At 39.7% G+C, this 25,668-nt stretch overlaps 1 protein-coding gene across 1 annotated transcript; it reads right to left on the bottom strand.

The window, feature by feature from the left end:
* Nucleotides 1–45: 45 nt before the first annotated feature.
* On the bottom strand, nucleotides 46–24,132 carry pkd1l1 (polycystin 1 like 1, transient receptor potential channel interacting). Its single transcript, XM_087176850.1, has 50 exons — nucleotides 23,868–24,132; nucleotides 23,107–23,272; nucleotides 22,486–22,725; nucleotides 22,031–22,163; nucleotides 21,745–21,948; nucleotides 21,167–21,348; nucleotides 20,589–20,792; nucleotides 19,984–20,147; nucleotides 19,591–19,848; nucleotides 19,123–19,380; nucleotides 17,623–17,694; nucleotides 16,961–17,137; nucleotides 16,788–16,865; nucleotides 16,085–16,227; nucleotides 15,537–15,657; nucleotides 15,249–15,375; nucleotides 14,336–14,528; nucleotides 14,169–14,225; nucleotides 13,698–14,075; nucleotides 13,334–13,591; nucleotides 13,150–13,263; nucleotides 12,406–12,557; nucleotides 12,202–12,302; nucleotides 10,986–11,184; nucleotides 10,776–10,859; nucleotides 10,381–10,588; nucleotides 9,648–9,754; nucleotides 9,348–9,447; nucleotides 9,137–9,265; nucleotides 8,866–9,039; nucleotides 8,585–8,771; nucleotides 7,461–7,549; nucleotides 7,078–7,351; nucleotides 6,846–6,957; nucleotides 6,635–6,719; nucleotides 6,330–6,485; nucleotides 6,130–6,248; nucleotides 5,929–6,039; nucleotides 5,733–5,841; nucleotides 5,417–5,485; nucleotides 4,582–4,754; nucleotides 4,252–4,486; nucleotides 3,902–4,006; nucleotides 3,430–3,564; nucleotides 2,932–3,066; nucleotides 2,240–2,455; nucleotides 1,919–2,080; nucleotides 1,436–1,603; nucleotides 1,249–1,283; nucleotides 46–1,079 (listed from the first exon to the last, which is right to left on the bottom strand). The coding sequence occupies exons 1-50, from the start codon at nucleotides 24,130–24,132 to the stop codon at nucleotides 638–640; spliced, it is 8,163 nt and encodes a 2,720-aa protein (XP_087032976.1). The 3' UTR covers nucleotides 46–637.
* Nucleotides 24,133–25,668: the final 1,536 nt, after the last annotated feature.

Raw genomic sequence — 25,668 nt, forward strand, 5'->3', positions numbered from 1 at the left:
TACAGTTAGAGAATGTAACTGCTTACTGTGTTTGTGTGTGTGTGTGTGTGTGTGTGTGAGAGTGAGAGAGAGAGACAATATCCCAGATGCTGTTCTTGTAATACAAACAATGCTTTACAAAACAATGATATTCCACTTTAATGCATAAATACACTGAAAATACATTTTTGAGTGCCAGGTTGCAAGTCTACAATTAGGTATACAATTCCTTTAGTTGGTCTGCATCCTCTTCATCCATCCAGCACAAATGAAGACTGCAGAGCGTGTAGTCTAAAAAGCATTTATTTATAACTTACTTATATTCATAACTGCAGGTTTTTCCAATCCTTATTGTAAATGAAAAATCACAAAATCACTTTATTAATGATTTTTTTTATCCACATCCTAGAAACAAAAAAAAATCACAAAGGTTTCTTTTTCTTTTATAAACTGTCAATAAATTGTCCATTGTTAAATCATTAAGTCATGAACTATTTGCCTAGTATCAAAATGTCTTGTAAGATGTATTTCACTGGTTCCAGAAGTAGTTTGGGGGTTCAGGCAATATATTTTGAGAGATAGTGAAATAAGATAATTAGATGCTGGGCACATACAATAGTGTACCATTGTATACATCTTAACAGAAGAGAAGATATTACTATGCAAACTTTTGGGACATCTTGTTTTTGGAATTGCTTGAAGTGTCCCAGCATGAACTGTCATCTCCATAGAGACCCTCCTGTTTATCTGGCTCTACACTTACAGGCTCCTCATGTACCAGAACCTCCACCACCACCTCTGTATGAGTGGCCTGAGTTTTACTTAACCAGCAACTCTCATTTGTTTTAGTCCAATGGTCAGATTGTGTCTCTACAACATCCTCTGTCCAAATCCTGATGAGCGATGCTGACTCTGGGAGGGACAGGCAGTTTTGTCCACTAAAATAAGTCTGGAGCTCTCTGTCATTTGGATTTTCTTCTGCTCTCTCTCCAGTATGCTGCAGATTATCAGATGCTAAAATAATGTCTGAAGAGGGAGTGTTTCTCTGTTGGCCTCTCTGCTGCAGGAACTGCAGTATCTCTAGTTCAAGCTTGGACCTGGTAATGCAGAAAAACAAGAATTATTATCATTTTGTAATTTATGACATGTCTTTATTGGCTCAAGAATGGTCTGCAGCTTGAGTAGATGCTAGAGAAATCTCGTTACCTGCTCAGCTGAGATGCAGGTAGGGTTTCTCCATGGCCACTGACATCTGTGTGATCATTCACCATTGTGTCTTTTGTCATTTGTGTTCTTACAAAGTTCTGCAACAGAATCACACAGTGTCCAAACAACAGGAGACACACTGTTAAAGGTGTGTGAGAGAACACACAATACCTGAAGAAAGTATATGGGTGCATACACTGCATGCATGTGTGTGTATGTCTTTTCCACATTTGACATGAGGCTGGCTCACCTTTGTGTCCATGTTGGAGGGCTCCTGTATGGGTGAGGTGATGGGACTCTCTTCCTCCAGGTAGTCATGGGCTTTCGGGGGCAGGGTGTGGTGCAGGCAGTTACAGAGGGCACTCAGTCTGAACAGCAGCTCATCTACCAAGCTTTCAAACTCTTCAAGGTAATAAGTCTGAAAAACAAGAGTCAACAGGATTTTTGGGAAATGTGGTCTTTATGGACACTTGCAGTACTGTGGCATTGCGAGTGGCATAAGCTAGTCTACCAATAACCCTAAACACAGATTTGATGTTGTTTGTCTGTTGACAGTAATTGCTCCAAGATAGTTTGACAATGATATATGCAGTAGAAATTCAAAATGCCACACAGCAACATGAACAGTCAGCAAAATGGGACATATTACCGACGTTTCTTAATTGAGAATTGCCAGTAATACAGTAAACTTGATAAACTGCTGTTTCAGGGCCTACACAGCTTTTTTTCTCACTCTGCTCTCCACATGGTTATCAATCCATGTTGATCCACGCTGCCCAGTGAACTCAGAAATCCTCTTTCTGATGTAGCTGGCAAATTCTGCTACAGTGAAGACATCCTTCCTTCTCTGGGATCTTCTGACATTTCTGACCAATGAGGACACCACACCTATCACCTTTAAGAAAGACAGATGTCTGTTAGAACGTAAGAGTTATCTGGACTCTTGACAGATTGTTTCTTGTGTGTACAGATGTTCAAGGACTTGCATGCATAAATAAGTCAGTCTCTTATCTATTCAGTCACAATTTTTACTAAGAAAAAAAAAAATATGTACCACTGCTGTCCACACCACAGTAGAAGACAGATAGAAAGCTCCACTGTAAAGGAAGTGATGTCCAGAGAGGAGGAGGCCCCTGGCAGGTCTGAGACCCGAGTACTGACAGAGCAGAGACTGAAGGGAGCGTGGGATGGAGCTGAAAGCCCAGGAGCTTTGTACAAACAGAAGATTCCCTGCGCAAGACAGCGCCACCAGCAGGATCAGACCTGAAATCTAAGACACAAGAAGGTGCTGATTTTCAGTCTCTGTCTGTCTGTGTAGTGAGCTTGGCATTCGTTTCTAACCACATCCAAGATTTACAATCACAAAATGATCAAATCTAGAAAATAATACCAGCATTACATGTCCGGGTAGGACACTGAGTCTCTCAAAATAAACCTGCATTAATGAGACAATGCACACAAATTGCACATGATTTCCTATATAATATTACAAATGCTCCATTTGGTTTTCATTAGAAATGTATTGCCGGTGATGACTCCCAGCTGAATAAGATGGGCTACTGTTATCTGTGTCGAACATATAAAAACCTGCAAAACAATTCTTTATTAACTTTCCCTATAAACAGCATTCTTTCTGAGGATGCAATAACTTGGAAACTGAGACTTTCTGTTTGTAGAGTAATATTATAAGAGGTAGTGCTTGGGATAAACATCTTTTGAACTTGTGTTGCTGCCTTTCATGTTTACCGTTGGCCAGAAGAGGCTGGAGAGTGAGCGGGTCAAGAGTGTAACAGGGATAGCCAAGGTCCTGTTCACCCTCAACATAGTCATACACTTAATGATGAGAAGGAAGAGTGTAAGACCACGCAGAGTACGAATATCCTGCAGAGACACATGAACAGTTTCATCACTGACAGGCACTTCTGACCTCTTTAATTCCCACATTGTGATCTGTGACACAACAGGACTTCTCAACCTCAAAGTTAGGTTTTCCTTGTGCATCTGATTTAGCAAAAAACAACAAACCTTGTACACTTGTGACTTCTTAAAAGGTATTATAACTACAACTACTGCCAATAAACTCATAATTGTAATTATTAAAGATGGGGTGCTTTCATTTTTCAAGGGAAGGTACTGTAATAAATTCAAGCAGGAAAGGCAGTAAAATGTTTTTCAACATTATATATTTGTTTTTCTGTATCTCTGTTCCTCCTTTCCCTGCTTTCATTTGTCGCTTTCTCTCACTTGTTCCCAGGTAGCCAAGAAGCTGACATCAACATGTCCTCTGTGTCTCTGCAGCACTTCCACAACGTCCATGATAATTATGGAGTGATAGATGTAATACACATAGTACACTAGGATCACATTCAGCAGAGTGACCTGCAAAAGAAAGAGACAAAGAGAAAGTGAGGTATATTTATTTCTACAGCAGTAAATTATAACCAGACACACTTCAAACTCTGTATTAAAACCCTGCTGTGTGCTTTGACCTTCAAATACTTTTTCTGTGTGGTTTATTTCACAGGTATGTTTGTTTAAGAGCTACAGGTTACTTTACCCTTACTATTAGGTCATTGTGATCTTGTTTGCACTGGTGTATGGCTGAGTGTGTGCACATGCCTGTGGACGTGTTCCTGTGTAAGCCTTAATCTTTTTTTTATTATGTTGGAATGGTTTCTTTTGCTCATATGTGTTTATGTATAATTGGTAGACTCACTTCCAGCCAGTTGCAGGGTGTCCTCCAGTATCCCATCAACCCTTGCTGCCTCATGGTGCATACCTGATGGCAAAGTTGCAGCAGAGACAAGAGGAGAAAGAGGAGCTGGAAGAGAGGAAAAGAAAACATGAGGAACCTTCAGGCTTTGGACAGAAACATAAAATCTGACAAGTGCTGGTGCAGAGTTGGAATATTACAATATTGTGTTTGTTTTAAAATCAGTTGAATCATCAGTTTTTTGTTGTGTAAATCTTTGCGTGTAGATTTTTCTTTGCTCAGCTGCTGAGTGGCTTTATGATGGACTTCAAGACGAGTTGTTTTTACAGATAAAAAGTGAATGAGCCTTTTACCTGGCACACCATAACAACATAGTCCCACACAGCAGGAGTGTGATACACCTTGACTGACTGGACTTTGAAAGAGGGCAACAGGACATTGGTGGGGCTCTGCTCAGTGAGCAGGGTCACACTAGTGAACAAGTTGGGTGCAGGGCTGAACAAGGTGAACTGGACCTTCAGGGCAACTGTCTGTCTGCCCAACCAGCCACATGAATGCAGGAGATTCAGTTTGGATGCAGCATCAGACCTGATGATGATAGTAGATATCACTGATATGAACAATGCCTTATCCTACAAGAAATGACCTCTTTAGAAAAACTCGAGTTCTTGTGTAACTCTCACTTTGTGCGGCCTAAGCCAACTGTAGCATTTGGCCATGAGGAGCAGCCCAGGTGACCACATGTAGTTAGGGGTGTTGCTGTGGGAGTCGTGACAATGGAAAGTGGGTAAGAAGATGTTCCCCTCCCTGACAAGAATGAGCGAAGACCCTCTGGCACAAGAGTCACACTGGAGACCTGAGAAGTCACAGACAGAATACACACAGGCAGAAAAAACTAAACATCAAGCTATCAGACTGCAGTAATCGACACTCTGTAACTTCAACAAACATACAGAAAAGGTAAAGTGTTCTAAATTTAAGGATAGTCATCAATTTATGTGATAAATTCAAAGCCTTAACAGAAACTTTAATTCACCACTCTTCCATTAAATTACATTTATAATTATAGCAGAAAAATACATTGTTTTTGTTATAATTAATGTTCAGTACTTGGATTTTAAAGGAAATCTGCCGTCTGAATAGTCTACATGAAAAATTCATGGAATCCACCACTGCACTGTCCATTTGTGGCCTGGGCCCATATTTGTGAAACAGCACTCTCTACAGGGGGTCTAGTGTAAAACACAATGGTATGATGACATTAGGTGAGGAATGTAATTCTGCTTGAAATTAATGTTTTTTTTCTTAGATTGTTGTTATTTTAAAACACAGAATTTAACACGCTTTATTTATTATGTAAAACTAGTCAGTCACTTTCACTGTTTGCAAAATGAGAATCTTTTCTTCCTGAAACACATTTTCTCATAACAAAACAGAAGGGGTTGTTATGACATTGAGGTTTTCAGTGATTCCTACGTGAAAATGTAGGAAATGTAAATGTCTCCTTTTGATACTTACCTTGTCCCAGAATGAGCTGGATGCCTCCTCCTTCCACAGGATTGCCTCTCCAATCAAGATATGTGACTGCTGCTGGATGATATCAAACAATGAGGTTGTGAAAATGTGTTTGGTTTCAATTTATATTGATAAAACATGGAATAAGATCTTTCCTCAACAACATTTTTTAATGGATCAAAGAGACTAACATACATAGTCAAGGTAAATTATTTTCACAATTTCAGAACATTGCAATCCAGGACAGAATGAGCCTACAACTGTTTCACCAGCCTGCTTTACTTACATGAAACTTAGTGAGTTTTTAGTCATTGCTTACCTCAGTTGTGGCTGATGCATTCTTGTACAGCAAATTTAGCAGACTGGTCTGTGTCCACTTCCACCAGTCCTCATGCTTTTGTATTGACATGAAATCAATATCATCATTCCTGCTGAAAGATAAAATACGATTTCAGAGTACGTCAAGTGTTTTTACTAAGAGAGAGAAGGAGAGAGAGCGTGTGTGCAAGTGTTACCTTATAAACTGTTTTCTGACAGCTTTATTGAGGTGGTAATGGTCACTGACTGAGCTGCCATATGTTACACACAGCATGAGAAAAGCCATGGAGACACAGACAGACAAATCCCTGGATGACAAAGAAAAAGAGATAATTCCTTATGCTGCTTTAAATCATATACAATCACCTGCCCACACAGACAAAGACACACAGACCCACCTGAGAGTGTTATGGATAAGAATCTCTCTTCTTTTCCTCCCACGGGTTTTCCTCAGCTCAGCTGGAGTCAGTGGGCGCACGAGACGTAGGTACCGGGCTCGCTGACGAGCTGCAAGCAGCTGTCAATCACAAATAATTCACTTGATGTTTCAATGGAAAATAATAGAATAAATTAAAAAGAAATAGATTCTGGCTATCACCTTTTCAAGGTATGAGCATCTTTCCTGAGGGAAAACAGATATTCTGAACTGCTCCTCTGGCTGATGAGCAGCCTCTAACTCTTTTATTCTGGAGAAAGTATGAAAGTCTGGTCTTTTTCTGTACCAAAAGGAGACAGTAACTGCCACAGTAAGTATCTGTAAAAGAAAAAGAACAATATTTCCAATATAAAGACCATTAAGTATTGAACTACTTTTATTTTGTTAATAATCTTAAATAAGAGTTATGGATTACACTTTTATTAATTCCAAATGCATTTGGTTGTAAACAGGTGGGTATAATTTACCACAGCTGGCTGGATGAAGAAGATGCAAGATATCAGGGAGAAGAAAAGCGAGTGTATCCAAATCAGAACTTCGCTGCTGCTGAATCTAAAACATCATACAGAGACACAGTTACAAAAGTCACACAAAAGTCAGTACCATAGTGGCAGTGGCTTCCAGTCCCTCATATATACTTGAAAAATCATCCATTTAATGGCATCACACAATTACTACCTCATTCCCAACACTGCAGAAAGCACCAGGCAGGAGAGGGACAATAGCAGACATAAGGCCCAGGCCAGATAGTGACACCACTGGGATGTTGGTCCAACTTTTCTCCCTTTCATTGTGTCGACTATGTGGTAACCACTGCTGTGACCACACCATGCTGCCTGGTGATGGCTGCTTTCCTCAAAGCCACAGTCCGATGAACATATTCCTTGAGGATCTTTCTCCTTCTGAATGGCTCGATTTTCATCCCTCATGTTGCACAAAAGCTCTTTCTGGATTCCTTGAAATTTGTTGCTTTCACTTAAAAGATCAAATGCTTTTCCCTGATTTTCTTGATCGGCATTATTCTCCTCTGAAATCAGCAACAAATTCTGAAGTACTGGTCCCATACTGCGCTCGACTGCAGGATCATCATCCTTTCTTATGATCACATCTGGCTGGATTACAGGTTCTTTATCTGTGTCTTTATTTTCCAGAATCGTAGGAGACAATGAGAGCACATCTGTGCCCTACAACACAAAAAGAAAGATTAGACAGGAATGAAAAATGCTTTGACAACAAAGACATAGAGAAAGGGAAAAAAAGAAAACAGAAAAAGATTGATGCTCTAATTGTAACCTGGTATTTCTTCCTCCAGGCTCCCTGCATCCACTGCTTAAGACTGCTCCAAGAGAGATGGAGTATGCTGTCATTTACTGAAAGAGCATCTGTGAGGACGCAAGACAACAATAAAATAAGAGAGAAAGAGGAAAGAAGGTGTGGAGACAAGAAAAAAAAATGCTAAAAGAGCTCAGAAAAATTTGCATAAAGAGGTGAAACACAACCACGAAGCTAAATGGTAATTTACAGTAACCAAGCACTGTCTTAGGAACACCTGTACATCTGCTTGTTCGTGCAATTATTCAATCAGCCAATCATGTGGCAGCAATTCGATGCATAAAATCATGAAGATACAGGTCAGGTTCAGTTAATGTTCACATCAAACATCAGAATGGGGACTTTGGCGACTTTGACTGTGGCATGATTGTTGGTACCAGACAGACTGGCTTGAGTATTTCTGAAACTGCTGATCTCCTGGGATTTTCTTTGGCGCTATACAAATAAAATTGGATTGGATCTCAATTTCTGTTGAGACACACAGATGGTAGGGTCAGAATTTGGTGTCAGCAGCATGAATCCATGGACCCAACCTGCCGTGTGTCGAGGCTGCTAGTGGTCGTGGTGTAATGGTATGGGGAATGTTTTCTTGGCAAACCTGGGCCCCCTTACCACCAACAGATCATTGTTTTAATGCCACAGCCTATCTGAGTATTGTTGCTGAGCATATGCGTCCCTTTATGGCCACAGTTTACCCATCTTCAAAAGGCTACTTCCAGCATAATAACGCACCATATCACAAAACAAAAGTCATTTCGAACTGGTTTCAGGAAGATGAAAATGAGTTCAGTGTACTTCAGTGGCCTTTCCACCCGATCTTGACCTCTGAGATATGGTAGAATGGAGCATTCAGAGCATTAATGTTCAGCTGACAAATCTGAATCTGAAATTGATACTGTCATGTCAACATGGACTACAATCTCGAAGGAATGTTTCTAACATGCCATGAAGAACTTGAGAGCAAAGATAGGCACTACCCGGTATTAGCATGATGTTCCTAAAAAGTGCTCAGTGGGTGTTCAGTACTGTAGAAAAAAAAATTCTATGCTGAAGGTAAACTCATTCTATGCGAGTCCAAACTTCACCTTCAAAACAGTGCCTTTCAGTCTTTTTACCCTTTGCATGTTGGACTCCTGACCTCCTCAGCTTGACCTCATGCAGTCGAAACAGGAAGGATATCATTGTTGCTCCGGGCAACACTGCCACCACACTTAATGCTCCAGTTGTCACAGAGACAGCGGATACATCAAGAATACCCAACTCGAACGGCAACTGTAAACAAGGGATTAAAAACCGAAGCTGTAGGGATAAAGTTTTAAAACTTTCATGCACCAAATTTTGAATTTTGAATATCTTCTTAACCCACCTCAGAATCTATTTGTGATATGATTACTGTGTTGATGCATGCGTATCCCAACAGCAGCAGCAGGCACACACTAAGTCTTTGAGTGTGTGTGAACAAGTTAGGGCAGGGGCAGCTGTATACAGACATCCAGATGTGGAAGTCGGCCAAGTAGTTGGATAGCTTAAAACACAACATCTGCGAGCATACAGATGGAGACGCTGGGTCACATGGGAGCAGAGAATAGCGGGGTTTTTTTTGTGTGTGTATTCAGATGTTTATGTGAGTGCTCTACCTTAGTAAAGCCTAATCCATGGGTGCAAACACGCAGCATTCTTTCCACCTGGCCATCACCTTTGTTCACAGCCAGCCAGCACTGACCGACAAAGAGCCAAGCACGTCCTTTCACATGCCCTCTGTTCATCTGATTTAAAAGTAGACAAATAAACCATCTTGATAGTCCAAGCACAGAGCACATTTACAAACACAAAACACATGGTCCTCACCTCAGATACCTCCACTTGTCTGAGGTACCAGGTTGGGGATGGTCCAGAGCTGTCGTGCCAGATGTGAACCCCCCACACACGACCCAAGCTGTCTGCTGTGCTGTGATGTCAGAGGCAATGATTACACTGAGGCAGTAGTAGTTTAGAAATAAGCAAATCAAAATTAATTATTTTTTAAAGCTACTATAAATATTATGAGGTATTAAGTAGTAAAATGTATATCATGCTGTATTTGTCAAACTTAAAATAACACCTTATTTTTCAGTATTTAAGTAATATTTGGAGATTTTGGTGGATTACCTGAGTATAAACGTGACTTGAGAGTGCCTCCTGAACAGAGTGCACCCTGGGACTTGTAGTTCTCTTGTGTGTGAGAACCCATCTTCACCATACAGCACAATATAAACCTGATAAACATGCAGAGACAGATTCCCAGACACACATAAGTACTGGATTTAAAAGGCTTTTATAGCATTGTTTAATCTAAGGCTGATAATCCCCCCCCCCTCCCCACACACACACACACACACACACACACAGGTTATGCACTGTAGACACTGACTTATGACTATTAAAGTACACAAAAATACATTATTGTGACATTTTATCACAGAGATATCCTATTGTTTCCATAGTAACTATTTATACTGACATCAGAAGCAGCATATCTACACATATACATTAAACTCTGTCCTGTCACTGTCCAAGTCCAACCAAGCGCGCAGATAATTTTTTATGAAATAAATTGTTCTCTATATGTATCTTTCCACAATCATAAACACTGTCCAAAGGTGGCATTCTCATACTCATACAGGATGAGTTGGACCATTCAATACAGACATAACAGTTCAATAAAGTCTTCACCAACTTTGGCCAAGCCTACATCCCACTGCTTACTTTTTTCCCCAACACACACTTTTTAGACAAGGAGCTTTTCCTGATTTTTCATGGCATTTATGTGCAGTCAGATCCAACATGAGTAGGACCTGGTGAGGATGAACGACTGGTTTAAAGGAACAAATGACAGTCTTACCTTTGCACTCATATTGGCTGCAGAGCAGAGACCAGTGTGGATGGTTATGGCATAAAGATATGAGTCAAATGGAGAGTTGTCAGAAAGATAGTGGACTCTTCGATTCTTCTTGAACATGTCATCAGCTCTCTTGCACACCGCCAATCTGAGGATGTACAGGCACACACACAGCACCAGTACACCCAGCACAGTCAGATTGCAGGAAGCACTGAAGTGATAGAATGGCAGAGAGGACGCACAGGAAGATGTTATGCTATTATTTATATATATACATACTATTTTGATTCTCATTAAAAAGAGCCTCAAAACTGCAGACAAAAATGAGCAGAATGATGGAGGATTCAGTTGGTTAATGGCTGCAGAAAATGTCAAGCTTAAAGGAGGAATGCGGTCACCTTAGGAACGGGTCCAGATCGGCTGTGTCACGGCTGCTCTGGATCTGGTGCTGCACCACAGTCAGCGGCCTCAACTGATGACAACTGAGACAAAGGGCGAGCAAAGTTTTTCATTTATGTCATTCATCACCATGTCCACTTCTTTCTTCCATGTCAGTGTCTGTGTTTGTTTATCTCTGCAGGTCTCAAGTCACTTAATCCATGCCTCACCTGCAGTTGACAGCACTGGCTGTGTCTGCTTGCTGTGTCCTGCAGCCCTGATGTGTCCAGGCCCCCTGGTGGCCATCCCAGGACAAACACAGGCTACTGACAACTGTGAGACTGTAGCTGATCTGTTCACTCAGATACTTGTGTCTGGGTGCTTTCCCAAAATCAGCATTCAGCAGTGCCAGGTGACCAACCCCTGCAGCTAGAAATTTTAGGGCTTTGGTGAGTGAGTTTCTTTTCAGTTACCCAAAGACACATGTGAAATGTCCAAGCAAGCAAATTACCTTGGTAACTTAGAAGGTTTCATAAGGTAAATAATACACATCAATCATAACATGATCACAACTTATTTTTAATCTCATCCTCAGAAAATAGTTTTTTAAAATGTTGATTATTAACATTGATTAATTGTCAATGCTCATCGTGATTACTGACTGATAATAAAGTTTTATGGTAATTTTACTGTGTCATTGTTTATGTTTTGTTCTGTTTCAAATGTATTTTCTTGCTGATTTTTGTCTATTTGTATAAAGGCCCATCTAGAGAAAGGAATTACAAACTAGCTCAGACTATAAATGCTGTGGTAAGTGCCACTCATCAACGTTGTCGCTATAAAAATAAACATTAAATACATTTTCAAGTAATGTAATGACAGGTATCATTCATATTTGTGACTGACATGTCTCGATTTTAGGCACACATGATACTGTTTAGCTTTCCACTGCTGTTTAACACAATGCTGAAGTCTTTTTTCATCTATATCCAAACTTCATTCAGAAAACAAAAAACATTTTTGTGGATGATGAATTTGATATATTCTCTCTAGAATGACTGGTGTTCTAAAAGATGGAGTAGTAGAGCAGAAGGGAAAAGAAATACAACAAAACATTTGATTGGTTGTCAAATTTAGACTCTTGTGATGATATGCATTGACTGAATTTTTATATGTATATATAGTATATAACTGACTTTTTGCCCATTTTACACTTGACTAAAGCATTGTTAAATGACTTCAGTTACACATTTTGTATAAAAAATTTGTTAAAAAAAGGCATGGTTGTGTTTTAATGGATGTTTAATTTGATGTATTCTTTATATCAATATAATAATAATCATCATCATCATCATCATAATCATATAGTTTAACAAATGGAAACACTTGGAGGAAGAAGGAGTTACAGAGATAAAAAACGATAGATGGAACCAAAGGGGTTTTTACCATTGAGGTAGGATGGGGGCAGAGTAATGCGTATGGTGTTGGTCTCCCAGTGGTGAATTCTGTGCAGATGGTTTATGCTGGGCGTCGGCCTCTCAAACATCCTGTCACAACAGAGACTCTTGGTTTGGTTTTGTGTCACATTCTTGCTCCTACCATCAGATGGTAATATCCGTAAAACATCAACCCAAGTTACTACAAGTCTACCTGAAGAGCAGCATGATGGGAAACACCTTGTTTGGCGGTGGTGTGAACAGCAGGCTCAGCTGGATGGCCCTCTCCAAGTGGTCCTGGGTAATGTTGAAGCTGTGGTAGTTGACCTGGGTGCGGAGGAGGATGTACTCATGCACAGAGCTCTTCTACAGCAAAGATGTGATCACACATTGTTGGAGTTAATCATTTAAGACAAGTCACTGTTATAGTTCAACAATCACATCATACAAACACAACACATGAAAGATCAGCTCCCCATAGTATCACTGGCTCTCTCATATCTAGCATTTTCTGATGTTACTGTTCACCAGCTTTCATTATGTACACTACAGATGTTGCACAAGGGCATTTAAAGTTACCCTGTGGAGTTTTTGACCTCTATGGAGCAGTTTTTTAAGGAGTGAGTCCTTGTTTTTTTTTTTTTGCGTACATGTACACAAGGACGCAGTGTGTCGTTTCACACTATTCCACTGATCTACATTAGGTGGTAATGTGCAAAGAAAGGGAGCAATGTACCAACAAAGGCAAGGAAGAAGACTGCAAGCCAGTAAACATGGATATAAACAATGCATTTTCAATTTAGTAAAAATCAGCGTTGCAAATATTTTCTGAGGAGGGAAAGGCATTCTAACATGTTTGTTAGACCTAAAGGACACACACAGTGCAATTTGTTAAGTAACTCTAAATGTGAACATACCCTTCATTTGCAAACAACAGAAAGAAGAAGTAGCAACATACGTTTCCTGGTGGCTGTTGCAGCTCAACGTTGATTGGCAGAATGAGGGAACGAACAGGGATCTTTCTCCTCACGCTGCAGTTGTACAGACTCAGGTCAACCACTGGTCCACTGAGCTGGAGATTGCCAGAGGAAATAAGAGTGATGCTTTTCCTTTTAATCATTGAATGTCCACATATGAGCTACCCTCACCTGTGTAGGATGTTGGACACAGGTGTAAGGGCTGCGAGCGAGTTCAGTCACCACGCTGAGCACACAAGGCTGCCTGCTCTCAGTGCCTCCACTGTGATGAACAAACAGAAGCTGGATCAGAGAAGCAGATATGTAGAAGGTGGTCGAGCCACTGCTGATGACTGTGGAGGTTTGGTTTTGGTATGTGGCGTATAAGGTGATAGGATCTGTTCTGACTCTGTGCTCCTGGACCTTGTGGAACAAAATGTACTTCTGAAAAACAGAGAATGGATGTGAATAGAGCGATAAACAGAGATACAAAAAAGCCTGTATGGAGAGACATGTTTACACACACAAAAACATGTTTGTTTTCTCTCACCAGCATCAGGTCTGACGCAGTCTGCAGGGTATCAACAACAAGCTGTGCCATCTGGTTTGTTGCAGGTGATCCACCCAATTTGATGTGATCACTGGTGGCTGAAGCTGGTATGCAGCCAGGAAAAGCAATGCTATTTCTTATATTTTCACCTGTGGGTGAGTCCAGTTCCAAAACTTGTGTAATATTGTCCATGTTGGGCATTTGAGGTGTGAAGTTATGATTTTTACCAGCAGCCTGCAGGATGTATGAGAGCAGGACAACCAGGGTGTTGAGGGTCCTGTGGTCCAGATGATAATGAACTGGAGCTCTGGACTCCAAAAACAGGTCTGAGATGGCCTGGACGTGAACTGCCACTTGTCTGGCACTTGCTAATGTTACCTAAAAAAGGATAAGAAATAAGGATGCAATGAATAAAAAGGACAAAGTGAGTAGTGTCTCTTTGTCCATGAAAGGAGATACCCTTCCACCAACCTGATTTGTAACTTGTAAAAGGTCTTTGAGAGCGCAGATGCTGTCTACCATTGATGCCTATGGATTAAACAACATATTATTAAAATGTTCCAGAGGTGGAAAAGATTGTTGAAATCTCACTGTGTTCTGTTTATCTTCGAGTACAGTGTAGGTCTATATGTGTGTACCTGTTCACTGCTCTCGAGCTCACACACTGTGCTAATGAGCACATTGCGTAAATGTATCTGTGCATGTGTGTTGGCCTTGGTGTCCAGGCTGAGTCTGTTCAAAATGCTGGAGAGAAGACTGATGTAGTTACGAATCTCCCTACTGTTCCCAAGCCGCACCAGAGCCGACAGGTTCCTCAGACCTGACTCTGAACTGGAGAGAAAGAGTTACTAACACCACAACAATACACTGCACACATAGTATGACAGTTTTCACGGTGTAGCAGATCTGCAGCGCTTAGAAGCATAAACTGCTCTTTTAATGTTTTTTTTTTTTTTAAATAATTTAATAATCTGCCAGTTTCAATTTTTGGGCTGTCAGATTATATAAAATCCTTGTATATCCTCCAGCATAACATCCTTTGTCTTTTCTCTAATAGACAGATTGACCAATTAAACCCACAGGAGAAAAGCTTTAGCGTATCTAGAGCATTTACTCAATTTACTAACATTTGATTAAAGTTTCCATCTCCAGGTATGATGGCAACCAAACAGTCGAATTTAAGGCTTATTCCACATTTAAAATTCATCAGCCATCAACTTAAAAACCATTTATAAAGAATGAACTATTTAAAAGTAATACTGGCTTATGTAAATACCATAAACTGGCAAGATAAAGTGTCAGAGTCAGTATGATCTGTATTTCTTAAATCAAAACCTAGAGAATCTAAATCTCTTTGAGTAAACTCCAGCTTCCTGACACATTATGTTATTGCAATTATCCAGTATGATTTACAAATATAAGTCACCTTGAACTGTCATGGAGCACACACCGGTGCATCTCATAATCATCTAATAAAACCTCAAAAAATTAACATAACCATAATGTCCATGTGATGTGATGGCATGTTTATGGGTGATTGGTTTATCTTACAGCTCCAGATCAGGATCATCATGGGAAGAAGTGTCTCTGAGGAAGCTTGGTTGGACTTGGACGGTGACAGGACAGGGTTTAGTGGCTGTCCCATATGTGCTGCTCCTGATTTCACTATAAATAGTTACTACGGAAACAACAACAAGAAATAATTTCAATTAATTAATCAATGGGAAATCTCTGTGATAATGTACAATAATGTATTTTTTTGTACTTCATAGTCAGTGTCTATAGTGTGTAACCTGTGTGTGTGTGTGTGTGTGTGTGTGTGTGTGTGTGTGTGTTTACCTTTATAGTCATCACTTGGGTCACCTGAAGGCAGGCTGAAGTAGTACTGGAAATCTCTCCCCTGGTACAGCAGCTTTGGGGGTCTGCTTCCTACACTGAAGCTGTGCTCATACAGTAAATCCTTCACCACGAATCAGTGAATGGGATGGTTGATTAGTAATTATGAGGTAGTAAAGAAAAGAAAGCCCAGAAAATGGGGTATTGATTAAAATCAGAGAGGTAGCAACTAATTATCGATTTAAGTGAAATATCAAATCTTTCTATCATAAGAAAACAGCAGTACTGAATGAAAACGTGTCTGCATTGTTTCAATAGCAAAACCACCTGGTCAGATTTTATTTTTCTGGAACCTTAGAACCTTTAAAGCGCCTTTAAATAATGTAACAATTGTGAGTATTCTCACAGACTAAAACACACTTAAAGAAACACCTTCAACTCCCTCCCATTAAAGTACAGCCAAATTTGCCTTTCTTTTAAGTGGGAGGTTTTTGAGCGCTTGCTCATTTACATTTTTGTGTATGCATGTGTGTGTCTGGGACAGGAGATACCTCTTTCCCTGAGGTGCAGAAGATGCTGAAATGTGTGTGCAACTCCATCCCTTTGTCCGGCTGCACCTGGCACGTCATGCCCTTTGGAGCAGGTTTGGTTTTTAAGAATAGCTGAGTCCGGCCGAGAAAACTATGATGAGATTCTAAGTACAACAGATAACAATCAGATTACGATCAAGATCTCCATCCCCTCAATTTTCATTATAAACATAAATGATGGGCGAACATAGGACTGATTTTGTCATTATTATTTACTGTGGACACCACCGTGATGATTCCCCATCCAGAAAACTATCCATCCAAAAATCTGTTTTGCATCTCTATTACAGGACAATCAAAGGAACAGAAATATTCAATTGTGACTGCATTCACATTCATTTAACATTAGCATTTAGCTTCAATGATGACTCCTCATATGTTAGCTGACTTTGTGTTGAGAAAAATCTGGCCCATCTCTAAGAAATAAATGAAAAACAATCGTAACCAACAATAAGGAAGATTTTTTGTTCTTGGTACAAAACCCTTCCTAACAGATTTAGGACTTACATTGGGCTGTATAGAATTTGTATTTCAAGTTCAAGTTCAAGTTCATGTTTATTCTTCATTCCATCTGTTCATTCTATCATGGTTCAGTGCTGATAACACATTAGATTTTGGCAAGAAAGCCTATTACTGTTGTTGTTATTATTGTTGAGAAACTTACTGGCAGTGACCTCCAACATGTATCTGCTCCCTGGCTTCAGACTGAAAGGTCTGAAACTGAGAAAAGGGGAGGAAATTCCTATAAAGATGGAAAAAGAGAGAGAAATGACAAAAGACTGAGATATAGAATGGTGGAGTGGAGGTGTGTGTATGTGGCTTTTCTCAGTACTGTACCAGTGTAGGTGTAGGACTCAAAAAGGCCTTTGTCTACTGGGTCTCGGGGCAAATCGAGCAAAGTTGGCTCCTGGATCACCGTAGCGGATCCTGGAACCACCAGATTACTCCCCTCATCGTATACTGCTGGATCAGACACTGAGTCATCTCCTGGACTAAAGGTCTCACCATCCAAATCTGGAATACACAAGTAAATTGACAAGCATTAACACTAGTAAAAAGATAAGATAGGATAAAATAAGATAAGATGAGATTAAGATAAGATAGTCCTTTATTATTCTTAGAGTGGGGAAATTTACCGTTACAACAGCAAAGGGGACAGTACAAAAGAAATGCAAAATGAAAATATCAAATACATAAAATTTACAAAACATAGATAATAGATAAATAATATAGTATAGCAATATAATATGTACAGATAGATTCTAAAAAATATGTTAAAATATGTCAAAAAATAGCAGCAGAGGAATACTACACAGTTGGTGTGTGTTAATTATTGTTTGCCAGTTTTTGGTGTGTGTGGTCTACTGAGTGCAGTATTTGTTATATAGTCTGACAGTAGCAATAATAATAATTACAATATTAATAATTAGTTGATTAAATAGTTAATTAATAAATTGTTATTAGTAATCATTACAATAGCAAACATTTATGTACTATACCTGTCGGTCTTCCTGCTGAAATCCCTGGGTCTCCCTCCTCTGCACTTGGGAAGGGAACATCATAATCTGAATCTGTAACAACATGCACAATAGAATTACACAATGAAAATCTGTGCTGATTGAGCATATGTAAATATAAGATGTTACCAACTGTGTTAGACTCAGATAAAGAAATTAAAGATAATCTACTTATATAGCACATTTCTTAACAAGGTTTTGTGCTATACTACAAAAAATATCAGACACCAACACCAATTAAATGACACAATATATGAGGAAAATAAAAAATATATAATAAGCATATAAAAATAAAAATCCCACTCAAAAGAAAAGATTTAAAAAAAAATCCAAAGAGCACAGTTAAAAAAATTAGTGATTAGGTTTCTTATTTGTACATGGTAAGTTAGCAAGTTGTTCTGGGTTTTAGATTTAGGTTGCAAAACAAACTTTTTCAATTTAAATATAAAATTATTTTGTTAAAACTGCTATAATCAATAGTTTTATACAATGGATAAAATGACTGTGAAATGTTAAAGTGCTTTGTAGTGATGGCATTCTGTAGTTCATTTTAGTATTAAAGCCTATAATTATACAGTTTTATCTTTATCTCGTTGTCTTACCACTCATTAGCATAATTTCTAGACAAAGTTGGTAGCTGTTTTCAGCTATACAGCTCTGACAAACCTACTTTATGCTAACGGCACCTAACAGGAAAATTAGCAACTAGCTGGCTAACACAATGGAGAATTTAGCAGCTAAAGAACCAGATAATTTTATCAAGAGTTGGCGGAGACCAAAATCAAAGCCAAAAGAGTGAATAGCCAGTTCTATGAGATTCAAAATGAAAGCCATGTTATTTGCTTCATATCTGCTGGATGTGTAACTGTTGGCTAACATGTTCAATATATACCTTTTGACTTAATGTTGTGTTTACAGCTTGGTTCTGCTGCCCCCAAGTGGCGAAAACATTACCTGACGCAGGCATACGGACCTTCACCACACACCATGGATGTGTATTATAAGACCAATCATCCATTCATTCATTCATGAACGTGGAGCTTCTATCCGTTAGCTCGTTCTCATAGCCCAGAGTCAAGATGGGAGTGACACCTGAGAAGGGCTCTGAGCATTGGCTCTGAGTGACACTACTGCGCATATTCAGCGGGCCGCATAACGCGGAAGTAACCCGGAAGCTAGAAACTTTTTTGTCATATGTTGCCAGGTGAGCAATTTCTATAGAAGTGAATGGGCGCCAATTTTAGATCCGGCATCCTGTATACGTCCATGCTACACACCCACAGCACAAGTACACAGGTGTTTTCTGTTGTGCTAGATTAGACCTCCTAGTTTTTGTAGTTTGTTAACCTCATTACCAGCATAGCTCCAATTAGCTTCAACCTGAGCCAGAATCAGCCAGAGTAATTGAAAACACCTGTGGTGGTCAGCAGTTTTATCATTCAAAGACTAAAGTTATTTCTCCAGCTCAGTTTTTTTCCTCACATGGTTGTCCTCCCTTGTCACCATTCTCCAGGACAGCAAAAGAAAATTCCCACTCAGCAGAGGAGTCCGAGTGACCTGGGAATTCACTGATAACGTCGCTTTGGCCAAAGTGCTCTGAAGGAAGGACTCCACTGTTGTCAACGGTGAGTGGCGGGTATTCAGTGGAGGTTTGATGCTTTGGCAGGTCAAACTTTCCCAGGGAATGATAAAAGGGCTCATCTCCTGGACATAAAGAGGACGAGTTAAATAATTCATAGACTATCCATTACTGTAACTATGACTTTACACAGTATTACTTCTTATTAATATCCTTATTGATATCCAGCATTATGCTGACTGGAACTGAGACAGTTGAAGTTCAGACTCAAGTTTAGTGACAGTGGTATTTTCTACTTGAATACTCAAATTAGACACTGGGGTAGTAATGTTTAGTTTATCTCACAGGCTACAGTACATTTAATAACGCACCATCTTTGTTTGACATGTGTCTGCTCTTCTTTAATGAAATCCCACTGTCAGTGGGTCCCAGATTTTGCTTTGTGACTCTAGTTCCAGAGGCGGTCTCAGTCAGAAGAACAGGGGCTGAGGCAGGGACAGTACGGGTGTAGTGTGAAGAATCTGTGTCAGATGGATGTAGGGTGAAAGTCTCAAGAGTCTGAGGGAAACTTTCAGGACTCTTGATGATTGTGGAAGGAGAATTGAGATCCACTGTGGAACAAAATGGGACTGAAATAGAACAGAATAGAATTAAGTATTTCTTTGTAAATGAAACACTGGTAATTTACTATTACTAATGGAATCACAATCATTTCTCTAAAACTGAACCCAGTCCTCAACTGGGAGAAGTTGTCCTTATTTTACCTTCTATCACAGGCCTGGAGGAGGCATTGACCCAGTACAGACTCCAGGTGTAGTGGATGTGTTTTGGGGAAACATTACAGTCTTCACAGAAGGTACTGACAGAGAACGACTTATCCCAGTTCACCTGGTCTCCATGGCAATGAGGGCAATAAACTGACACCTTCCTGGATTGAAAAATTTACATGAATGTTAAAATGAGATGGTGTAACAAGGTTCATTCTTCTTTAATATTGATTTCAATCACTTCTGTATAGCTATAAGCAATTTAATCCTTAGCTGTTCTACAAGTCTTGATAGACTTCACCAATAATAACTTAAGATTTTTTATTTATTACAAATAACAGTAATAGTAATAAGCAACAAAATTTAGTTTAGTTTTGTTTTTCCTTTTGCAATAATTTGTGCAAAATTTTAATTTTGTCATTACAGACAACCATATAATTAGACTCGAATTATGGCAAACTAGGGCATCTATTCAGGACAGAACACCTGCAATTAATTATGAACAGCAGAGGTTTGCCAGTTTGATCAGTTGTTGTTTAATACACATCCATAAACACACTTGAGATATAGTGATTTTTTAATTTTTTTTAAATAGCTCTCACCCAAGCAGATTTGGTATTATTGTGAGGAAGGTCTCTGATGAAGCTGAACGCTCTCCACTGTGTATGGTGAGCGTGAACTGGAACTGATCAAAGTTGTGTTTTAAGAAACTAACAGGAAATGTAAGCACAGGTGAGGAAGTGGGAATGTATTGGTTGAAACAGGAAGTGGTGATGGAGCTGAGTGGTTTACATGTCCATCTGTAGCTATAAAGAGAAAATAAGAAAAAATAAATGTTTAGATGTTAATTTCCAAACAAACTGGAATCAGATCTTTTCAGAAGCGAATAAACACATGATTCACTAGAGTTTGATGCAGGGTCTGGGCCAGAAGAGTTGTACACGCCCCCCCCTTGAAACCTGATGGGACACCCCTGATGCCCCCCTACCAGAGTCAGAAGGTGATAGGTAGTTGGCTTGTTTGCATCAGAGATGGAATACAGTAAAATACAAATCCAAAACCACAAAGATGCAAAAATGACATGTAAAACAACTGGAAGGAAATGCAAAACCACCAATTTTAAATGTTCAAAGCCCGTCTCTGGTCAGATGCCCATCAAAGACTTCAGTGTCGTTTCTACCTGAGTGGGTTCATGGGGAAGTCAGGGTCGTAAGATTTCTGCCCGTCCAGGGTGACTACAGTAGTGTTCCTCTTGTTAATGAAGACGTTGGTGCCACCCTGGATAAAAGCCACAGGAGGGCTCGGCATCACCTGAACTCTCAGACTGTAGTTACTGTACACCACACTGCCAATGACTTGTACCTGCAGAGGAATTACAGCTATGGAGTCAAACCACAGTCACTCAGTTCTGTGAATGTTAATTTAAGACAAGTAAGAATAAGCATGAAATTGACATTTGGAGTTTGGGCAATTTTGTCCCATTTCTACAAGGGTACAATTATTAAGGATTTTTTTTTAAATTTCTGAACAGGAAGATTTACATTTGTCTTGTCTTTACACTAACAATAACAGAAATCATATACACTCTGTTCTGATTAAACAAAACTGGAGGAACCCCTTTCTAGGTTCATTTAAAACATATTCTTTTCACTATAACTCACCATTTACAGAATGCCAGTACCCAGTTTAAAGATCCAGGCTATGAAAAGTGATGTATTACTCTGCCTCCTCCCTGTATGACCGTTTTCAGCTACTTACCCTGGCTATGGCAATGTAGGTGTCATAGTGCAAGAGATGGCTCTGCAGTGTGAGACTCTGCCTGTGTGTGTCTGTTTGAGGCAAATAGTAGGTCTGGCCTGCAGAGTCAAACAGGGTCCAGGTGTATTGAAGACCTCCTGATATGTCACAGTCAATTTCAGTCTCATAGGTCACCCCCAGATATATAACCTCATATCTCCGCACCTAGAGGAAGAGGAGAATTTCCTTTTTAGCTATACTCTACTTGCATGTTAAGGTCAACGTATCAGTCATCCTGGTAATGTACCTGTAGTTTGAGAGGACCCAAGTTTTTGACTGGTGGAGGCTGACAAGGTCGGTCCACAACAAAGATGTGACTGCTCAGAGAGGCAGAACTAACCAGGTTAGACACTGTCACTTTGACTCTGAACTCTCCTCTTCTGCAAAGAGAAACACATACACTAAATGTACACAGGCACAAATACACATTACAGTTAAGCACAGTGGTTACTAATGATTTGATTGAAAGGAAAGCTAACAAGCCGACTAAGACATGCTGTAAGCAAAATAAATAATTTATAATAAATAAAGTGCAAGTATCTTCACTTTGAAGTCCATTATTTAGGTTCATTAAATAAGGATTAGCAAAAGAGAGTATACAATACTGTGACATAAAAATACAGAAAGTAGTCCATAACAAATAATTAGAGCATCATCTAAATTCAAATTTACTGGAGCGACCATAGTAAACCTCTGGCTCACCTGTGGAAGACATGCTGTTCAGTGCTCTGTCCCAGCCTGGATGATCCGTCTCCAAAGTTCCAGAGGAAGGTGAGGTTGGTCCCGACATTGACCCGGCAACTTACTGTCACTGTCTCATTCTGCAGGACTGAGGCCTGGTGGACTAGCCTGTTGAGCTTCACTGCTCTCTCGACTGCCAGCGGGAACACCTCGGAGGTGATGGATGTGTGAGAACTAGACGTGACTGCAACTACATCAAATCTACATTGAAGAGAGATTGGATTTGTGAGGTATTTTGATTAATGTATATGCACAAACTCTTAAACTCAATGTTGCAAAAAGACATTATTTTTCTTATACTGTAGATCTTATACTGTAGACTATTCACGCTCTGTGCGAAATGATTGGTTAGAGCTGTGGGCTCATTTAGGCTCCCACCCCCACTCCCACAGTGCATCACTGACACATACAAAATACCGTATACAGTCACATTTACAAAGGGTAACATTTAAGCTGCTGAGCTGCTGCAGGAAAACAAAACATTAATCTTAGTACACAAACATCAATCAAACATCATTTTTAAAATTCTTCATCATTATTACACCTAGGCCAGATGTTGTGTATGTTGTCTGTGTCCCATACCTGCCAGGTTTGTGGTATCGCTTGGTGATGGTGCTTGAGGTGGATTTGGCTGATGTGGAGTCTCCAAAGTGCCAGATAAACTCTACAAGGTCTGGCACATCCGCCAGAGCCAGGAAAGTTATATCTGTATTTGTGGGATAGGCTTGTTTTTCTGCATAAATCCGCACTGATAGGACAAAAAGGATATCACATGGTCAACATATTATCTATATGCCACAGAAATGTATATGCTCCATCAAAAGGGATTAAAAAAATATTGCTGCACAAACAAACTCTTTTTGAAACTAATGCTTGAAATGACAGGAAAAAAACTGGCACGATGTCCCATCACAAAAAAATCAGAAAATGCATTATGAGCATATCTACTTGATAATTTTGAAATTTACATTTTCTTTGATGGTGACTGAAAATGCAAGAACTAAATCTAGATAGTAAACTCCCCGACATCTCCAACAGTTTAGTAGTGTCACATTCAGATAAAAGCATGAGGCTTTAATTGAACTAAAGCTGTAGCTAAACAAATCATTTGCAGCTATATTGCATGGAGCCTGTTCAATCTGAAAAAAATTTATTAGGAATTTATTCTAGAAATTTGTTATAACACTGATCAGAAACACTTATACTGATTAAAGATACACTGTTGAGTTTGTAATATATTTTAACATTCGCAAGAAATAGTAGCCAAACTTGGCAAAAATACTTGATTAATGTTCAGATGTTTTGCACTGCTCAGTGGTTGTCAGTTAAAAGTACTTCCTTACCAGTGTCACCCACGCTGTGAACTGGACTGTGACTGGTGGGTGGTTGCCAATTTGGATTAACTCGAACTTGTGGGGACGGCTTCCTGTTCCCCTCTACACACACTCTTACACTTTTGTTCTGAGAAGACACTCGATTCTCAGCTTGAAGCTCAACCACAACTGTCCCTGTGTGATTGAAAAGCAAAACCACCGTTGTTTCCTCTCCTGTAGTGTAGCTGCTGTTGCTGTACAGTAATGTTCCATTCACCAGCAGAGAGACAGTCATATTCGACCCTGCTGCGATGCTAAATAAAACTGACTGTTTGTGATTTGTTCTGATCACACTGGGAACATTCAACACCAGCTTTCCAACTAGATCTTGAACCAGCATCTGTGTTTGAAATGAGTCCCAGCTGACTGGGTTAAAGGCTTTAACTGTGACATTATAATGCCCTGCTAATGAAAGAAGCACATTTATGTTCCATTCCTTGGTTGTCCTGTTCATCACAACAGCATTATCCAAACTAAAGGTCCAAGTTATTCTTGACCCCATGCGGCTGCCATGGCTGACAACCTTCAGGTTTAATTTTGAGTGTGTTGGAACTACTGACATCCAACTCCCAGAAGGCCTCAGGGCACAGATATGATCATAGACCATTAGGGCTTGAGGCAGGACAGTGGAGAGCAGCACTGATGAAGGATCAGAAGTGGAGACAACAGATGCTATGAGGTTATATTGTCCTGCTGTCGTGGGGAGGTGGCAGCAAAGGTGGAGGTGCAGACAGCAGCTGGACTGATTGGAGGTGTGGAGGGGGATGAAACGGTGGAGATAGGAGTGGGTGCCTCCATGACAAGAGATATTACTGTGGTGTTGATTGAGGCTGTGATCATCAATTATGTTGCCATGGTTACTGTAGTTACAGTCATGATCATTGCTGTTTTCCCAGTCAGTAACGTCAGTAATTTTGCTTGTATGACTCTCAGTTTCATTTATGTTAGTAGTGTTGGCACTGTTGTTATCAGTTTTATTACTGTCATCATTGCTTATATTATTCTTCATGTCACTGCTGTCAAAGCGGCGGCTGTAAATGTCAATGTTGCCCCCACAGCAGGTCTCAATGTCCTGTCCTTTGCTGCTGGGTTCGACACTGTTCTCATAATTGTGGTCATACTCTGCATTTAGTGTGAGGTTGAGGGCAAGTAGGTGCTTCATGGTGGTGAACAGCTCCACATCCACAGAAATGCACTCTCCGGTTCTCAGATGATTTCTTGAAACACTAACTTTAAGGTCAGAAACAGCAGGACTCACAACTACCTGCAAGAGCACAGAGCCACATTATGTTGCAAGTAAACAATATGCAAAAAAAACCAAAACATCGAAATGTGAGATGGAAAGATAAGTCTGGTCACACTTGATATTTTTGTTACTGTTAATAAATCCCATGAAAAGTCCAAAACCAACAATGAATGATCAGTTGCTTGTTTAGCCAAAGCTTGATAGAACTTATTACTCTGTGAATTAAAACACTATTTAAAACCATAACATTAAACTACATTCTTGCAGTGGGTGACATAACCGATGGACGTGGACACTGTAGTTTATTTTGATTCAATCCCACACCATCCTGCTGTTGTAAAATCTGCACCAAATGTGTATTAATCGACAGTTGAAAATAGTCACCCCAAAACTATTCACTGCAGTTTGAATAATGTTTGCTAAAAACTACAGTTCTCAACTGTTTCAGGAAATGATTTATCCTTTTTTTTTTTTTTTTTTTTTCTTTACATCTTGAGTAGGAACCAGTGACAAGAGTATGAGAGA

This window comes from Seriola lalandi, unplaced genomic scaffold (genome assembly GCF_002814215.2).
Source record: "Seriola lalandi dorsalis isolate HSWRI2012SDOR001 ecotype SW California unplaced genomic scaffold, Sedor1 jcf7180002054570, whole genome shotgun sequence".
Taxonomy (NCBI): Eukaryota; Metazoa; Chordata; class Actinopteri; order Carangiformes; family Carangidae; genus Seriola; species Seriola lalandi.

Excerpts from the sequence above, each read along its gene's own strand:
- pkd1l1 (XM_087176850.1), bottom strand. The coding sequence starts at position 24,132 with ATGACTGTCTCTCTGCTGGTGAATGGAACATTACTGTACAGCAACAGC. Across the intron at positions 23,273-23,867 it reads TCACAGCGTGGGTGACACTG|TGCGGATTTATGCAGAAAAA; the intron begins GTAAGGAAGTAC and ends TTGTCCTATCAG. Across the intron at positions 14,529-15,248 it reads GATGATCCTGATCTGGAGCT|TTCAGAGTCAGGTCTGAGGA; the intron begins GTAAGATAAACC and ends CTTTCTCTCCAG.